The following is a 16,612-nucleotide window of genomic DNA, read 5'->3' on the forward strand; positions in this document are numbered from 1 at the left end:
AAAATGAATATTACTTTGCATGATAGATAGGCAACATGCGAAAAGAAGAAAAAGACATGAGAAAAGCAATGCTTTACAAACCTTAAGATGTAATAAAAAATGTGATATTTTGCATGTGAAAGCATTGTAATGTTTACTGATAATCTGCCAAATTTTGTTAACATCTGCTTACTGATTGAAAAGTTATAGCATGAAAACTATAACAAGCACAAGATGGTTATGAGGTCGGTTCCAGGGACCGAGCCCATGCCGAAAGAGTTAAGAGAATCTTTTTCTTAATCTCCAGTCAAACTGATGAGTTTTGGTATTAAAGAAAAGGCCTCTTGGGTAGTGACTTTTGGGGGAAAAAAAGATTGTTCTGAAATGCTATTTGTACACAGACTCCAATTTTGAATCCCAAATTGTACTATGTATTTAAGTTCTCCAGTATATTTAAAGGTACGGATACAAGGTTCTTAAAGTTATTGAATATTTTGAGATCTTTATCAGCACCACCTACCAATCCTTAACTATGTAAAAACTGTGACATCAGAAGGAAATATTAAATTGAAAAGGTACGTGTCAACACAACACAAAATATGTTGAACCTTCAATATTTTTCTCATTTTTGAGCTTGTTAATTTTGATGCAAGTGAATATTTTGAATTATTCTAGTTTTGACTGAGGTGTAAAAATATATAACCAATATCTTGTGTGAATACAAGTTTCATTTCTACTCGTTAGTTAATTGGCACTTTTGACCTTTGTTATTAACTGTTATGTTAGTCAACAACTGTTGATGTAAGATTTCTGAAACACTTACACGAATAAGAAATGAACCAATGCAGTATACTACATGAGTTTTAACACTGATTTATATTATCTTGAGTGACAGGAGTTAAAAGTAAAAATTATAGATCAATGGAAGTATTTTAGAAGAATATCGACTGATTATTGTGTAATGTTTTGTTAAGGGTATTCGATATGTGTGTCCAACTAATTTCTTTGTGAGATTATTCAAGTAAAAATAAGTACAATTTGTTTTTTAAGTACCAAAATGGTTCAGTTAGAAGATGTGTAGGTAGTTTAATGGAGATCTAACAATATATATAATTGATATATGGACCAATTTTATTAAAAAAGAATGGCTGTTGTATCATATTAAGTGTTTTTCTCAAAGGAAAAATAACTTGTTTTAAACTGCTGAGAGAATTGCTTATACACTCTTGACAACACTCTACGTTCAGCATATTGCATTTTCATTAATGACAAATTTTCAATGTTACATTTCTATGTAACGTATAACTTCCATGCATGATTATTTCTTTCTTTTTTTTTTCAAAACAAGGTAATTAATTTTGTGGAAACTTTTATCTTTAGGCATATGCTGTGTTGTATAAATTTCTGAATTACAGAAAGAAAAATAAAGACAGGCTTACAACTGCTAGGATGGCACATGTAAAATCTTATTAAAGTCATGATTTTGAAAGTCTTGATATTTTGATGGCTATGAGTTCTCATTCTCGAGAGACAATCTAATTTTGAAAGCAGTGAGGTTTTATTTGCTATTGGGATACTATATATATAACGAAACCTAAAAATTTATATTCTGATTGAATGGAATGGCAAATCATTTAAGCTTTCAAGAGATCTCTTAAACTGGCTGTTAATGAGTAGTCACAATGAAGTAATGTACAGGATTTTTGTTTATTTATTATATTAACCCAGATGAAGCCACAAAGGCAAAACGTTGGTTAAAATGAAAAAAATTCTTTTATTTCTACCTGGAGTATAAAGGTCGTTTTTTTCTAAACTTTTTAATAAAATGAATGGAATGTAGTTTTCCTTTAGGAGTGAAGGTAACATCAGTTTACCAATAGGTCAGTGTTTGTAAAATTCACATCCTCCAAAATAAATACCTAGAAACATGCATTATTTGAAATTTGTTTAATGATGCTTAGTACTTGGACTTTCCCTGCTCTCTTACACTCATCAGCACAAGCTGTTAGTTGTTCTCCAGTCTTGCCTTTGTGGCATTTTATGCCCTCTTTAATAAAAGAAAAGACTCTCCAAGCTTGAATAATTTTTCATTATATGATTGTGTTTTTAGTTTTTGTCTTTCTTTCACACACAGCCTGAGAATATATTGCTTGTAGACAGTGCTGGCAAACATATCAAATTGATTGATTTTGGACTCTCAAGACACATCACTGCAGATTCAGAGATCAGAGAACTAATGGGGACACCAGAATTTGTTGGTAAACTTTTATTTTGTTTGTGTAATTAGTTAAAAAAGCACCAAACAGTATTATAAATTAAGGCACTAATTTTGCCATAAAAATATTTAAAACAACAAAAGACTCATTTTTTTATTATATAGTAATTTTAGAATAAAAACCAGAATAAGAAAACGTATAGTATTACAATTTATAGAAGACTTTCCACTGGAAATTTGTAAATTCCAAGCTTTTTATAACAGTTGTTAAAATATGAATCTATGAATATCATAATCATTTAAGAGAATCTATTAAACTGACCATTAATGAGTAGTTACAACAAAGTAATGTAGAGGATTTTCTTTATCTATTACTAATAAGAAGGCACTCAACTCACAATCTGCAGGTTCAAATCCCCATACCATCAACCATGCTTGCCCTTTAATCCATGAAAATGTTATAATGTGATGGTCAATCACACTAATCCTTGGTAAAAGAGTAGCCCAAGAGTTGATGGTGTTGACTAACTGCCTTCCTTCTAGTTTATCACTGCTAAATTAGTGACAGCTAGTGCACATAGTCATAATGTATCTTTGTGTGAAATTGAAAACAAACCTAACTAAAAAGAGGATTACAAAATAGTTACAAGTTTAATTTTTTATGGATTTAAACAAATCTGTGATGCTTTGGTTCTCTGTTTAATTATGTAGGGAAAATTAACATTTTAGCTAATTGTTTATCTTATTTTCACAGCTCCAGAAATTGTTAATTTTGAACCAATTACCTTAGCTACTGATATGTGGAGTATAGGTGTTATCACATATAATTTGTAAGTACATAAAATTGCTTTTATGGTAAAAAATAGAAACTAGTACTTTTAGGAAATTTAACACTGTAACCATTTGTTGTAGAAAACAAATAATAGCAACACACTTGTTACTGTGTTAAGTTGGTATATGTAATGGTATACAATAGAATAACAGTTATTGTGTTAAGCTGGTGCTTGTAATAGTAGATAGTAATAGCAAAACAATAAATATGTTGTTATAATTAATACTTGTATAAAGTAATAGCGAGACAGCTATTGTGATAAATTGCTCCATAAATGGTTGTGATTTTTTCTTTTTTTAGTACATGGTGTGATGTTCTTTATAGTTTATCACTAATGATTATATTGTAAATGGGAATTTTCAATACTAAAATGTTACGTGTTTGTGTAACATTTAACATAAGCTTTGACTTGATGTAAAAATGGATATCATTATTATGGAACAGAATTTGTACAATTTTGAATTTTATCGAGAATTAATTACTTCAGGTTAGGACTTTTTGTTTGTTCCAGATTAAGCGGTGCTTCACCATTCCTCGGAGATGACAAACAAGAAACTTTCAGCAACGTTAGTGCTGTGAATTACTATTTTGATGAAGATCATTTTTCACATGTCAGTGACCTTGCCAAAGATTTCATAGCCAAACTTCTAGTCAAAGATCCCAGGTTTATATATAAATATACAAATTATATGTATATTAATTTTTAATAACTTAAAGTTAAACTTTTAGAAGTTGTTCTCAATCTTTTGCTCTCAGAACTGTTAAATCATTACTGTTTAGTTTTACTTACAGTACATAAAGTTTTAACACCTAGTCTAAAGTGACTTGTAGATTCTTTAAGTTCAGTTGGACTATATGTGTAAGTTTGCTTGGAGCATACATGTAATATTACCTGGATACGTGTAAGTTTGCTTGGAGCATACATGTAATATTACCTGGATACATATATATACATACATACATACATTTAAAGTCATCACAAAAGTTTTTTAATATTTATCTCTATTGATCTTTATCAACAAATATGGAAGGTTAATTAAAATTGATACTGATGTTCAGTAATCGCAGTGCAACATAAAATTATATATTATATAATTATTTCAAGTTTTAACTACTGGTACTTGCATATTCAGTAATATGTATAATAAAGTGTAATGTACAGTTGTAATTATATTGTATGTTATCTGTCAAAATGTTCACAGTTGAATGCTATTCTTGTAGCAGGGCAAGACTATATGTCGTAAAATTAGGAGAAGGAACTTCTCAAGTATTTTTGTGATTTATGTCAGAATATGCTGTTGTTGTTTTTCAAACTACATGAAAAACAATCTCGTAAATAAAATAAAAACTATACACAGCTTCTCTTACTGGTATTCATTGAATTTCAAACTGTATATTACCAGTCTTAAAACTATGATGACAATTCTTGAACATAGTTTGGTCTCCAGGAACTAAAATCAAGAAATTTATGGGATAAAAACATCAATCGGATGTTTTGGAAATTCATTAAGTGGCACAAACAAAACGTCAGTTTTTCAGACTTTTTTTTTTAAATATGCTAGATAATTAATCTGTCCTATAGTTGGATGTTGTAAGATTTTATTAACACAGAACTTTGAACCAGGTCTATAACAAACAGGACAAACAAATTAAAGAAAATTTCTTTAAAAGATACCTGATTTAACTTTTTTAAACCCGTAATTTTTTGCCCATTCTGCCAAAATTACTTTCATGATTTCCTAGTAATTATTACCATATGTTATAAAACTTCAGTTTTCTTAATTTTGTGGATAATAACATGGTTTGGATTAGTTTCAGCCAAAGAGAGACAAATGTTATCGGATGCTGCAAGCATCCCCTCAGGTTTAGGGAGTTAATGCTGTAGTTAGTAAAATTACATGAGTGATTATATGTAGATAGGAAGATGGATATACTTACTTAATCCACTAAAGTCAGATATGATATACATTTGCCAAAAATATAAATAAAATGAATATACATTTCATATAGAAAAACATTATCACCTTGCTACTCTCATTGTATGATTTATACATGCATTGAAACAAACTTTAGTCTTGCACTTTGATCAGACTATAGCTAAATAAGAGAAACAATAGTAAAAGTATTGTTAAAGTCTTGAAATGTTAACAAATAAATGTTTTATAGTTAGTTTGCCTATATTTTGATTAACAGTAACTAAAGCCCTGGTTGCATCTTTTGAAATGTATTTGTCAGTTGCAGTTTTACCATGTGTACAAGATATAATTTTGTTAATGTCTAGGGTTAGTGAATTTATCCACACTTTCAACAGAGAGCAGCCTATATATCAATTTTAATGCATTCTTTCAAAACAAAATATCTTGAACTATCAAAGTTGAGATTATTAGCTAATATGTAGCCCACAATCATCAGGATATAACCATCTATCATGCAATCTTTAACATATTAATGTTTTACTAATAAATATTGTGTTCTAAATATTCAAAGAATGTTAAGGGAAATACTTAGACTGGGTTCTTATGCAACCTTTTCTCTTCAACTCTCGTGGAAGTTTTTGTACTTATTCAGTGAACTTTCATAAACATGTTGCATGAAAATCATCTTCCAATAGAACAGTATCCCAAGAAATTCTGTAAAGTTCATATTCTCTAGTCCTTTGAATCAGGTATATGCATGAACGTATTTAGACCTAATAAAGTAGTACTATCTATCTCTAAATAATGTTTTATTGTTTTATGATGGTCAACTGTAGATGTAAGGTAAGCAAGCATGATCATCTAAGTGTGATGTTAACAATAAACCTTCTATTTAGGAAGCGAATTACTGTGAATGAGTGTTTGTCGCATCCATGGATACAGGTAATTGTTCCTCTATATAACGAGTTTTTAACTTTTCAAATGTATAGAAAAATGTGATCTAATATACTAGGTAACCAAAAAGGAATGACTGATTTATCATATTGTAATGTACTTGTGGTGACTGAGGGAATTTTGAACTGACTTATGTCATTGTCAGTTATATTTGTCTTTATGTTGTGTTATCTGGATAGAGAGTACTGTCAGAAAATACATGTATGTTTCTTATATATATATATATGTGTGTGTGTGTGTGTGTGTATATATATACATGTCCCAGAATCTTATTTCTTGTGGGCCACCTTATATTTTGTTATATAGAATATAGGTAAACAATTTTTGAAGAATATTTTGGTGCATAGAAAAGCAGAAGGGAGAATTATCCATAGGTGTATAATTTAAACAAAGTTGTCACATGATCAACCATAACATAACATATTAACAACAGGGGACGATTTGGTCCTTCAAAACTGTCCTTGCACACCCACCCTTGAGAAATGTAAATTCTTGGTTTAAATTATAGAAGATTGGTGTGACCTGTTTTCTGTGATTTTTTTTATTGTAATTAATTTTTTTAAACCTTGAAGTCTGTCACCTTTTATTTTTTAGGAAATCGTGGGTTTCCCTTTTAAACTCTTTTGATGGCAACTCATTCCATAATCCAATCGCTCTGGTAAAAAAATAAAACTGTCTTAACTGCAACCTAGCTTCTGTTTTCCAAATCTTATTAAACTTGTGTCTTCTTGTCTTATTTTCTTCAGGCTAGAGCACAGAAAAATCCGAGTTCATTATCCTGTTGATCCCTTAAATAATCTTGTAATTACAATATACCCACTTCACCCCTAGATGGATAGATATTTTTCAATAAGCATGATAATTTATTTCATTAACATGTGGTTACTTGTATCCACAGTAGTGTAATTGCTCAAAATGTTGAAAACTTCAACTTCTCATTCTTATCAATACTTTTTTATAAATTAAGTCAGTTGTTGGCTCAAATTATAGAAGATTAGTGTGACCTGTTTCCCATGATGTTTTAATATTGTTAATTTTTTTTAAATCTTGAAGTCTGTCTGTTAATGGCAGTTCCACATTTTATCTTGTTAGAAAAATACATTTGTTCTTTTGTCAGTTTTTTGTAATACTTTAAGTTGTTTATTTTGTAAAGGAAAACTAACATTTTCATGCAGTATTGGTTTCAGTTCTCAAACTTAATATATTGTACAATTCCACAAAAGTAAATATAATTAAGGACAATAGGTATATAATGTAAGAATTAAAGACTTATTGAATTATTAATGTCTAAACTATTTTAATTTGCTAAACATTTAATTTTTACTATTTCTCCCGGAATGATTGTTAGCATTTACTGATCCTTCATTAAAAGGGATGCCACACTAATGGATATGATGGCTATATACGTTACCATAAGCAAGAATTTATCAGATACTCAATTTGAAACGAATTACCAAGCTTTATTTCAGTAGCTGATGCAGTAGTGGGATAATGCAAACACGATGATTGAAATAACTCTAAGGCACCTTAAATATCTTAAAACATTGATACATTTTACTTTTGACACTGAAGGGCTGTAGAAATTAGTACTCTGAATGTAAAGTTTTTACTTGGTGGTCACAGTTCTGCAAATGTTTCTTGAGATAAAATAATTAGTTCAGAATTGGTTTCAGTTTAGAATTTTAATAAGAAACTATATCTGTTATTTGTAAAAAACATTTTTTATGTGTAAAATTTTTATTTTGCAATTAAATCCATGTGCGTTATTTCAGAAATACAGTGATTCCTATGAAGAAACCCAACAAGCAAGGAGAAATATCAAACCCTCTCTAGCACAGCAGAAATGGAAAGTAAGATTATTATCTTATGGGTTGTTTTATAAGTGGGAGGTAAGATGGGTTGTTTCAGAAGTGGGAGGTAAGATGGGTTGTTTCAGAAGTGGGAGGTAAGATTGGGTTGTTTTAGAAGTGGGAAGTAATATTGGGTTGTTTTAGAAGTGGGAAGTAATATTGGGTTGTTTTAGAAGTGGGAAGTAATATTGGATTGTTTTAGAAGTGGAGAAGTATGATTGGGTTGTTTTACAAGAGGAGAAGTATGATTGGGTTGTTTTACAAGTGGAGAAGTATGATTGGGTTGTTTTACAAGAGGAGAAGTACGATTGGGTTGTTTTACAAGAGGAGAAGTACGATTGGGTTGTTTTACAAGAGGAGAAGTACGATTGGGTTGTTTTACAAGAGGAGAAGTACGGTTGGGTTGTTTTACAAGAGGGGAAGTAATATTGGGTTGTTTTAGAAGTGGAGAGTATGATTGTTAAATTGTACCATGTGATATATATTAAAATACATTTTTAGTTTGTAGTTAACAAATGTTATTTGTGGGTCACAAAAAAGACATGATTTTTTTTAATTAATAAGACAGAATTGTCTTCAGAAATGGTCTGTTGTTAGTTTCCAAATGAACATGTCTGTTATTATATGTTATTTCATTGTATATATCTGTTCATGTGTTTGTTTGAGTGGTTCTTTGCATGTGTGTTTATACTAGAAAAAGTAAGGATGGTACAGAATATTTACTCCATTTGTTGTCTGTTTTATGTTGTAAGTTACTTTAACTTTCATGATTAAGACTTTTCCTCATTAAGTGTAATTCAAAACTAGACCATAATTATTTAATTGTTTAACTTATTGTCATTTATTAGGATGATTAAACTTGTAGCAATTTTACTGTTAAAATTACTCTTTAATTGGCTAATAAAAACACATTTTTGCTTTATTGTGTTATTTGGCATATTTATTATTTTTTTGATAGAAAGGTAACTATGTTAATACCAAAAAACTGTTTATTTAAAAACATGCTAAAGAGTTTAAACCATTATGATTGAAGGTGCTTGAAAACGAAGCAGCGGCTTTTAAGCTGTACAAAAGAGATTTATTACTGACCCACACATAGTCTGTCATTTCAAAACCTTATTAAACTTCTATTCTTTTGTCTCGTTGTCTTCGGAATACAGAACAGAGAAATCGGAGGTCTTTATCCCATCAATTCCCTAGATAATCACGTGGCTCCAATGTACCCACTTTTTGAAGGCAAGGAGATACATTTCAATAAGCATAACTATTTCATGGTTACTTATGAAAGACACACTTATACCTGTATTAGCATAGTTGCTTAAAATGCTGGAAATTTCAACTGTTCTTTCTTATCAATGATTTTTTGTAAATTAAGTTGGTTATTGATGTCTTGTTTTCGATGAACTTTTCGTATTGTTAAAAGTGTACATGACAGATTTACTACTAACCCATACATGTGTATATATATATCCCATCAATGTAGTAAATTCACATCAGCAAGTAATCAAATTTACAAGTTTTAACAGTGTAGATTTAATATATTTAGTAGGAGTATAGGTGGTTGAGGTGTTTTACTCTGACTTGTTGTTTCAGAGGTCCTTCCATCTGGTCACCTTATGTAATAATTTGTCTCACTGTGCCAAGTTAAAGTACCAAAACAGTAGGAATATGCTAGATGATGAGTCTTCCTGTAGTCAGGACTTGGCAGAGTATGGTCAACAGGAGAACTATATGCTGGTAAGTAATTGTTTCAGACTAATAAATATTGCCATTGTTGATGGGGAGGAGGTAAATCCTTTATATATTGCATTGCAAATCATAAACTGATCCTTGTCATTCTCTTTATTCTTACACACACACAGATATATATTTGATAAAGTGAATCAAACAACATATTAACATTTAAATAATGTTTTAGTCATAGTCAGAGATTTGCTTGTATATTTTTTATTTTATACAAGAACAAATAAAGTAAAATTTGCAAACATAACATTTAATAAATTCATTTTGGGCTAAATTATGCATAAAGTAATGTAATTTGATACCCTTACTTTACAGCAAAACGAAAACTTTGTGGTAGCGGCACTGTTCTCGGCCATTGAAGTAGGGAATCTAGCTGGTTTAGAAGAGCTTTTTGCAGAGTCTAATATTGACCCTAACCAAGGAAACAGAGTGAGTATAGTATACTGTAGTTTACGTTGCAAAATGTTGAAAAAAAGGATAAGAGCATATTTGTTTTCACTTTTACAACTTAATTTAGGAAACCCTGTTAATTAATTTAACTAGTGTTCTGTAATAGAAGTTATTTGACTAAATGTTATTTTATAGTATCCTGCATCAATGTAAATAGTTGATAGTGTATTTTCATAAGTTACATAAAAATTTATTTGCTTTACAATCATTATTTTATTTTGTTAGTTTCAAAATACACATTTTACTGGCTTTTCAGTATGTCTTTTTTATATCATATTTGTATTGCATTTATTTTTTATCTTGTTTGATTGTAAAACATTTTATAAAAAAGAATAAGCTCCCAGTGGCTTAGTGGTAAGTCGAAAGGCTTACTACCTTTAGATGCTTATGTATGTGTGTGCGTTAACATTTTTTAGTGTTTTTTTTTACATCTATGAAACCCAAAAATGAATAATTTCTCTAAATGAGACAGATGAAATATTAAAATCAAATTGCAATTTAATTTTGGTGCAACTTGTAGTAATTTGTATATTTATATTTTATCTTTAGCATGCTGAGACACCAATACATTTAGCAGCTGGCCTTGGAAAACTAAAAATAGTCAAATTTTTACATCATTGTGGTGCCAATATCAACTTATTAGATGTGGTGAGCTACAGATCTTTTTCTCTTATTAATAAATTTTATCAATTTTATTTAGGAAATTTCTATATCAAAGAAAATTACATTTTGAGTTGCAGTTTTGCTTACATATATGTGTTGCATTATGTGATTTGCAACTTCTTTTCAAAAAGGTGGGCATTAATGACTTTAATCTTTCTTATGTGTAGAATGGAGATAGTGCCATTCACTGGGCAGTAAGGCAGGACCATGCTGAAGTCATTAGTTATCTCTCCAAAAAAGGACTTGATGTAGATGTACAAAACAAGGTTTGAAAGTACAGCCTTATTTCTAAACAAATTTTTAAACTTTTGCAATAAGAAAAATGCCTTTTTTTTGTTCTTTTGCATATAGAAAATACAGGAAAGATATTTCATTGATGCTGAAAGTTAGATAACCTATAAAGTAATAGAAGATGACATGGAAGTATATGTAATGTTTCAGTAGAATACACATAAATAAGATTAATAGTTATTGTCTCCGCAGTGGCCTTTTCCTTTACGGATGCATGTTGAGTATGAGTGCAGAAAATTGTCGGTAGATAAAGATCAGGACTGTTGCAGATTACTGAGAACAAGATTATAAGTGTTTCAAGCTTAGATAATAAAAGTATTAGGTATTGGTTTTATTGTAGAATGAATATCTAATGTTATGGCCTAGACCTTGAAATGTTCAAAAAAAAAAGATAATAACTGAATGCTACCAAATCTTTTTACATATATATTGAGATGGCTTTTTTTTCTTCTCAAGAAGAAGCTTACATTTCCATCTTTTTTTGTTTTACTCTTTTATCAAATTTGTCTATGTCTCAATCACAAAACAATGAAAGATCAGGATAGTTGATGTAGTCAAATAAACAATCAATCACAAAGCAATGGAAAATCATGGTATATGATGCAACTGCAAACAACCAATAGCTACTTCAATTACATAGTTTCTATCCTTTTACCATCTTAGATCTCCTGGTAACCAATTAAGTATTAGCCAAGATTACTTTACAGTTAATTCTTTTAACAACTACCTTTAAAGCTAAAACTGATAATGTTGTTCGAAGAGCCTTAACAGACCACATTATCTTTACATAAATACCGAGATACAAGAACTTAGTCAAAGACACATTTAAGATAAGTTTAAAATAACAAATCCTTTTTGCTTACACAATAAACATAATTTTTATTTAAGATTTATCTACAGTCTCGATATGTTCAACATGTTTTAATGTTTTTTAGTGCACCATCTTCAGGAGATCTTTATTCATGATGTTACATGAGTGTCCGAGAATAATTCTATCAAAAACTTGTGATTTTTCCCTTTAAGTACATATACCATAATTCAACAGAATATCTTTCATATTTTAACCTTTATAACTTCAAATTTTTCAGTCAGTTTACATTTTGTCAACACACTTTAGCACAAATAAAGAATATATGGCCTTCAACAACAATAATTCCATCAACACACTTGAGCACAAATAAAGAATGTCTGGCCTTCAACAACAATAATTCGATTAAACCTATGTAATTTCAAGCATGAATCCATTTTGTTAATATAACTAAAGGAGATAGTTCCTCCACTTATTACACTACTAAAGATTAATTTTTTTTTGGCCTCAGCTTCTTTTTTTCTCAGTGTTTTGTGAAATCATTATTTAACTTTTTTTATGGCAGACTATGTATGTTGTACTGCATGGATAATTGCTATTAGCAGAATAAGAATGTAATTTTTAATTTTTGTCAAGGAAGAAGAAACAGCTCTTCACTGTGCTGCAGCCAGAGGTCATGTAGAAAGTGTACGTTGTCTGTTGGATGCCAAGGCTGATGTTAACTTGTTAGATAAGGTATTTTATGAATCTTCCATTATTTTTTTAGCTGCAGCATAGCAGTAGCTCATAGAATGACTGTTTTTTTTGTTTTTTTATAAAGTACAAACTTTTAGCTCATAGCTCTGTCATCTTTTGACCAATTTGAGGTCTAATTACAGTTTTGGACTCGGGAGGGTAAACCCTTTTGAGTGATGTAATTGATCATGTCCAAGGTCTCGTAGATTAATTAACTCTAATCGTGCCTAAAAGAATTTCAATTTGAGGGTAGGCTGGTAGAGATGAGTAATAGAATTGAATTGGGTATATGCACACCCCATGCTTGGTATTGTTGGCACATAAAAATATAGCTAATGAAAAGGAAAAAAAAGGTTTCATAGATTAATTTACTCTAATCCTGCCTAAAAGAATTTCAAGTGCGATAGCTATTGAGATCCAAAAACGTGACCTAGGAATTGTTTTTTTTATAAACACTTTACTGTTAGTAACTGAAACGTTTATCATTTTTTAATTTATCAGAGAACATACAAATGTATCATTTTAATATTGTCATTTGCATTCTCAGTATCAAAGAGCTCTTAATATTTGTTCGAAAAAGTTTTGTATAAATGAATATTTCTACCAGCCAGCACATTTATATATAAAAATTTGACTATTAAATATCTAAATGGTTAAATATATAATTTTTCTTTATATATATATTAGTGCTGTTAGTATATTATGTACCATTATTATTATTATTAATAATTATTAATATCGTAACTATGGTTCGTTTCTGTGCTCGGCCCACTCTAAGTACCCAAACATGATTTTTAGTATTATAAGCCCTCAGACTCTTTTGCTGAGTTATTGGGTGTTATTGTAATCTATTTTTGTTTTTTGAATAACATTTATGTTATTCATATCCTGTCTTATGGGTGATAATGAATATATTGGTTTCATCAATGATTAAAGCTGACATGTTTTTTCTCATTAAATAAATTTTCAAGTTTTTTCTTTATCCTGTTCATGTAAAACTACCTATCGATATAGAATATGTTGAAAAAAAAGATGTAAAATTATGTCGGTCAACTTATTTTAATGTTATAAAATAGATATAGAATTCTTTTTTTTTTCACAGAACTATTTAATGTCTGTTGTTTAAAGACTTGGCACTGAGCCAAAATTTAAAAACGATTTTAGATTTTTATGCCTAAGTGTATTTCAAAAGAAAAATGTAAATATTAGGCTTTTTGTTTTTTTTAGTATTAGAAGAATTAATCATTTTAATGGTCAGACTTTTTTGTAAGATATTGGTTAACAAATTTGCGTACAAAAATAAATAAATTGTGTGTAGAATGGCTGCACATCTCTCCATTTGGCTGTTAGAAGACATCATGTGGAGGTATCAATGCTGTTGCTTCAAGCAGGATGTCAAATTGATATCTTAGATCATGTAAGGGATCATTGTTTAATATTTTTTTTTTTACGATAAAAGATAGAAGTCCAGAAAGTAAATTTCAACTATTAGAGTAAATAATGTATTGATAAATTTGTAAACTAAAATCTTGAAATCAAGAATATAGTTAAATGAACACAATAATTGTTTTAAAAATGTATATATTATAACATTTGTTGAAATTAAAGTTGTGAAATTGAATAAACTCCTCCGTACTAGATTTATTGAGCATAATGGTATGTGTTAATTTGTTTATCTGTTGCTGTTGTACTATTACTCGTTGATTAATAACTTGGTTTATAAATAATGCAAGACTATGTTCATTTAAGTTAACAGATCTTTAAACTATAACTGATAAAGGCTAACTCAAGACTTCCAGCCATATTCGCTAAGCCTTTTGTCTGAGTTTAAATACATTTTCCACACTAATCTCAACATTTACTCTTTTTTTTTAAGATTTTTAGGACTAAAAGTAAAATATTTAATGTTTTTTTCTAAGTTATCTATTATTTAAGAGTTTTGATTCTCATTATCTTTAAAAAATTCAAAATTATTTCAAATGGGAACATTTTCTATAATAACACTAAAAACAGACTACAGAAAAATTATCCACATTAATCATCAGTTATTTAAAGGAAATATTAATTTTTATTTACTGAATGTTATCTGTTTCTTACTTGATATTCTCTACAGAAAAGTACTTAAACTGTTACTTTGTAACTATAATTGAAATGTTATTCTTCTGGTATCATCTATAATTGAGAAGACCATAAAGATCAAATCTAATTTCATTGTGAAAATAAAAAATAATTTTTTCATATATTTTTACATGCATTTCTTGGTTATATTATCAGTTATTTCAAACTTCTGTTTGTGATAATGGCGTGTTACTTAGTAAGATGAGTATGTTTTTCAGTATGGTGAGGCACCCATCCATGTGGTAGCAAGGGAAGGACTCCTTCCATTAGCTCAAACTCTGTGTGCATTTGGTTGTCAAACGTGCACACCCAATAAGGTAAGATATGCCACTAATTACATGTCATTCTATGCTCTTAAAATGATAATTGAATTATTATACACAGACAAAATGTTGATGAAAGACGTGCAAATGGGTTCCTGCCTCCCTATTTGTTGGAAGGGTACATCATCTAGTAGATGAAGAAATGACAAATGTCTGTACATCTCACAGCTATTACTTACTTGTATTTTGTTCTGTAATGAAGATGCATTTACATATTGGGAATATCTTTCATAGTTTTTGCTTTATTGGAACTAGAATTTGACCACTTTGAGGAGTTGTCATCAGTATTAATTTTGTTTATTTATATCCCACATCAACAATATTAACCCAAGTGCTAAGCCACATTCATTATTGCTAAAATGCCAAAACTTTAGCAAAAGCTCAAAACGATTATATGATGTAACAGTATTGACAAATGCAATAGCCAGCACTGATCAATTGACTGGTAATCCTCAGTTTTTTCACGATGTCCATGATGAAGATGAAAAGAATGTCAAGACATTTTCTTATTTAAATTACATCAGTTGTGGATGAGTTGCACACTCTGCTTTTAGATGTTAGGTGATTCAATTTCAAGAACTGTTCAGCAAACCTATTCGTTTCAGCAACATAATCCATCACAAACAGTTTGAAAATGTCAACTGGAAGGACTTCTGGCAGCAAACCTGTAACCACCTAAACCTATGCAGTAAAAGAAATGTTAGTTGGACTAACATATGTAGCCTGGACTGTCAGCCATCCATCATGTGACTAGAATGCTTTTTTCTGTTTAAAATACTGCCCATTATTAATAACATTGACTATACCACACACACACACGCACACGTATATGTGTGTGTGTGTGTGTGTGTGTGTGTGTATATATGTATAGTAATTAAAGGTTATTTTGAAATGTTGATTATTCTGTATGGACAATTACATCATGAACTATCCCTGGAAACAGTTGTTGAGTAATGTTAACACCCATGACATGTTATGAAGTTTGATAATAAATATTAGATTATTGAGTTATTTAAGTATACATCAGCTTATCAGTTTGCTATAATTTTCAAAGTCTCATCCCCCTTTTTTATTACACTTTTTCTCTCTCCAGTTAGGGTGATATTTATTGTTAAACTTTTTCTCTTTCCAATTAGGGTGATATTCATTGTTAAACTTTTTCTCTCTCTCTCTCCAGTTAGGATAATATTCATTGTTAAACTTTTTCTCTCTCTCTCCAGTTAGGATAATATTCATTATTACACTTTTTTCTCTCTCTCTCTCCAGTTAGGATGATGTCTAATATTTGTGATCTTCTGTTATATTAAACTTTTTTTTCTTGCTATTTAGGCTGGACAATATCCGTTACACATAGCTGCCAGAAATGGACATACTGATGTTGTCAGATGTCTGTGTCTATCTGGCTGTAATGTAGATCAGAAAAATCAGGTAAAAAGAAGCAGTGAATGTCATTCTGTATCCATTTTTTGTAAAAAAATATATATTATAGTTGGTAAAATATTTTTCTAAAGTGTGAAATAAGTATGTTTCCTCATATATGTGTGACAAAGTTCAGAAAACCTTGATTATATGTAGTAAAAATTACATGCTTAAATTTAAGATGGAATATTTTCATTAAATTTGGCTGGTATCAAAACATTTGTGTTTGTCTATCATTTAGTAAAGTATAATTAATAGCATAGCATCTTAATTTGGCTCGACATGGCCAGGTGGTTAGGGCGCTCAACTCGTAATC

The 16,612-nt window shown here is 29.8% G+C and overlaps 1 protein-coding gene across 1 annotated transcript in view; it reads left to right on the forward strand.

The window, feature by feature from the left end:
* LOC106458394 (death-associated protein kinase 1-like) overlaps positions 1-16,612 on the forward strand; it is a 69,408-nt gene that overhangs the window by 27,051 nt on the left and 25,745 nt on the right. Inside the window, 13 exon segments of the mRNA XM_022384583.1 lie at positions 2,114-2,237; positions 2,949-3,024; positions 3,538-3,690; positions 5,839-5,884; positions 7,669-7,746; positions 9,340-9,483; positions 9,805-9,918; positions 10,489-10,587; positions 10,770-10,868; positions 12,338-12,436; positions 13,755-13,853; positions 14,773-14,871; positions 16,207-16,305. Coding sequence (XP_022240291.1) covers positions 2,114-2,237; positions 2,949-3,024; positions 3,538-3,690; positions 5,839-5,884; positions 7,669-7,746; positions 9,340-9,483; positions 9,805-9,918; positions 10,489-10,587; positions 10,770-10,868; positions 12,338-12,436; positions 13,755-13,853; positions 14,773-14,871; positions 16,207-16,305 — 1,329 coding nt within the window.

This window comes from Limulus polyphemus, unplaced genomic scaffold (genome assembly GCF_000517525.1).
Source record: "Limulus polyphemus unplaced genomic scaffold, Limulus_polyphemus-2.1.2 Scaffold456, whole genome shotgun sequence".
NCBI lineage: Eukaryota > Metazoa > Arthropoda > Merostomata > Xiphosura > Limulidae > Limulus > Limulus polyphemus.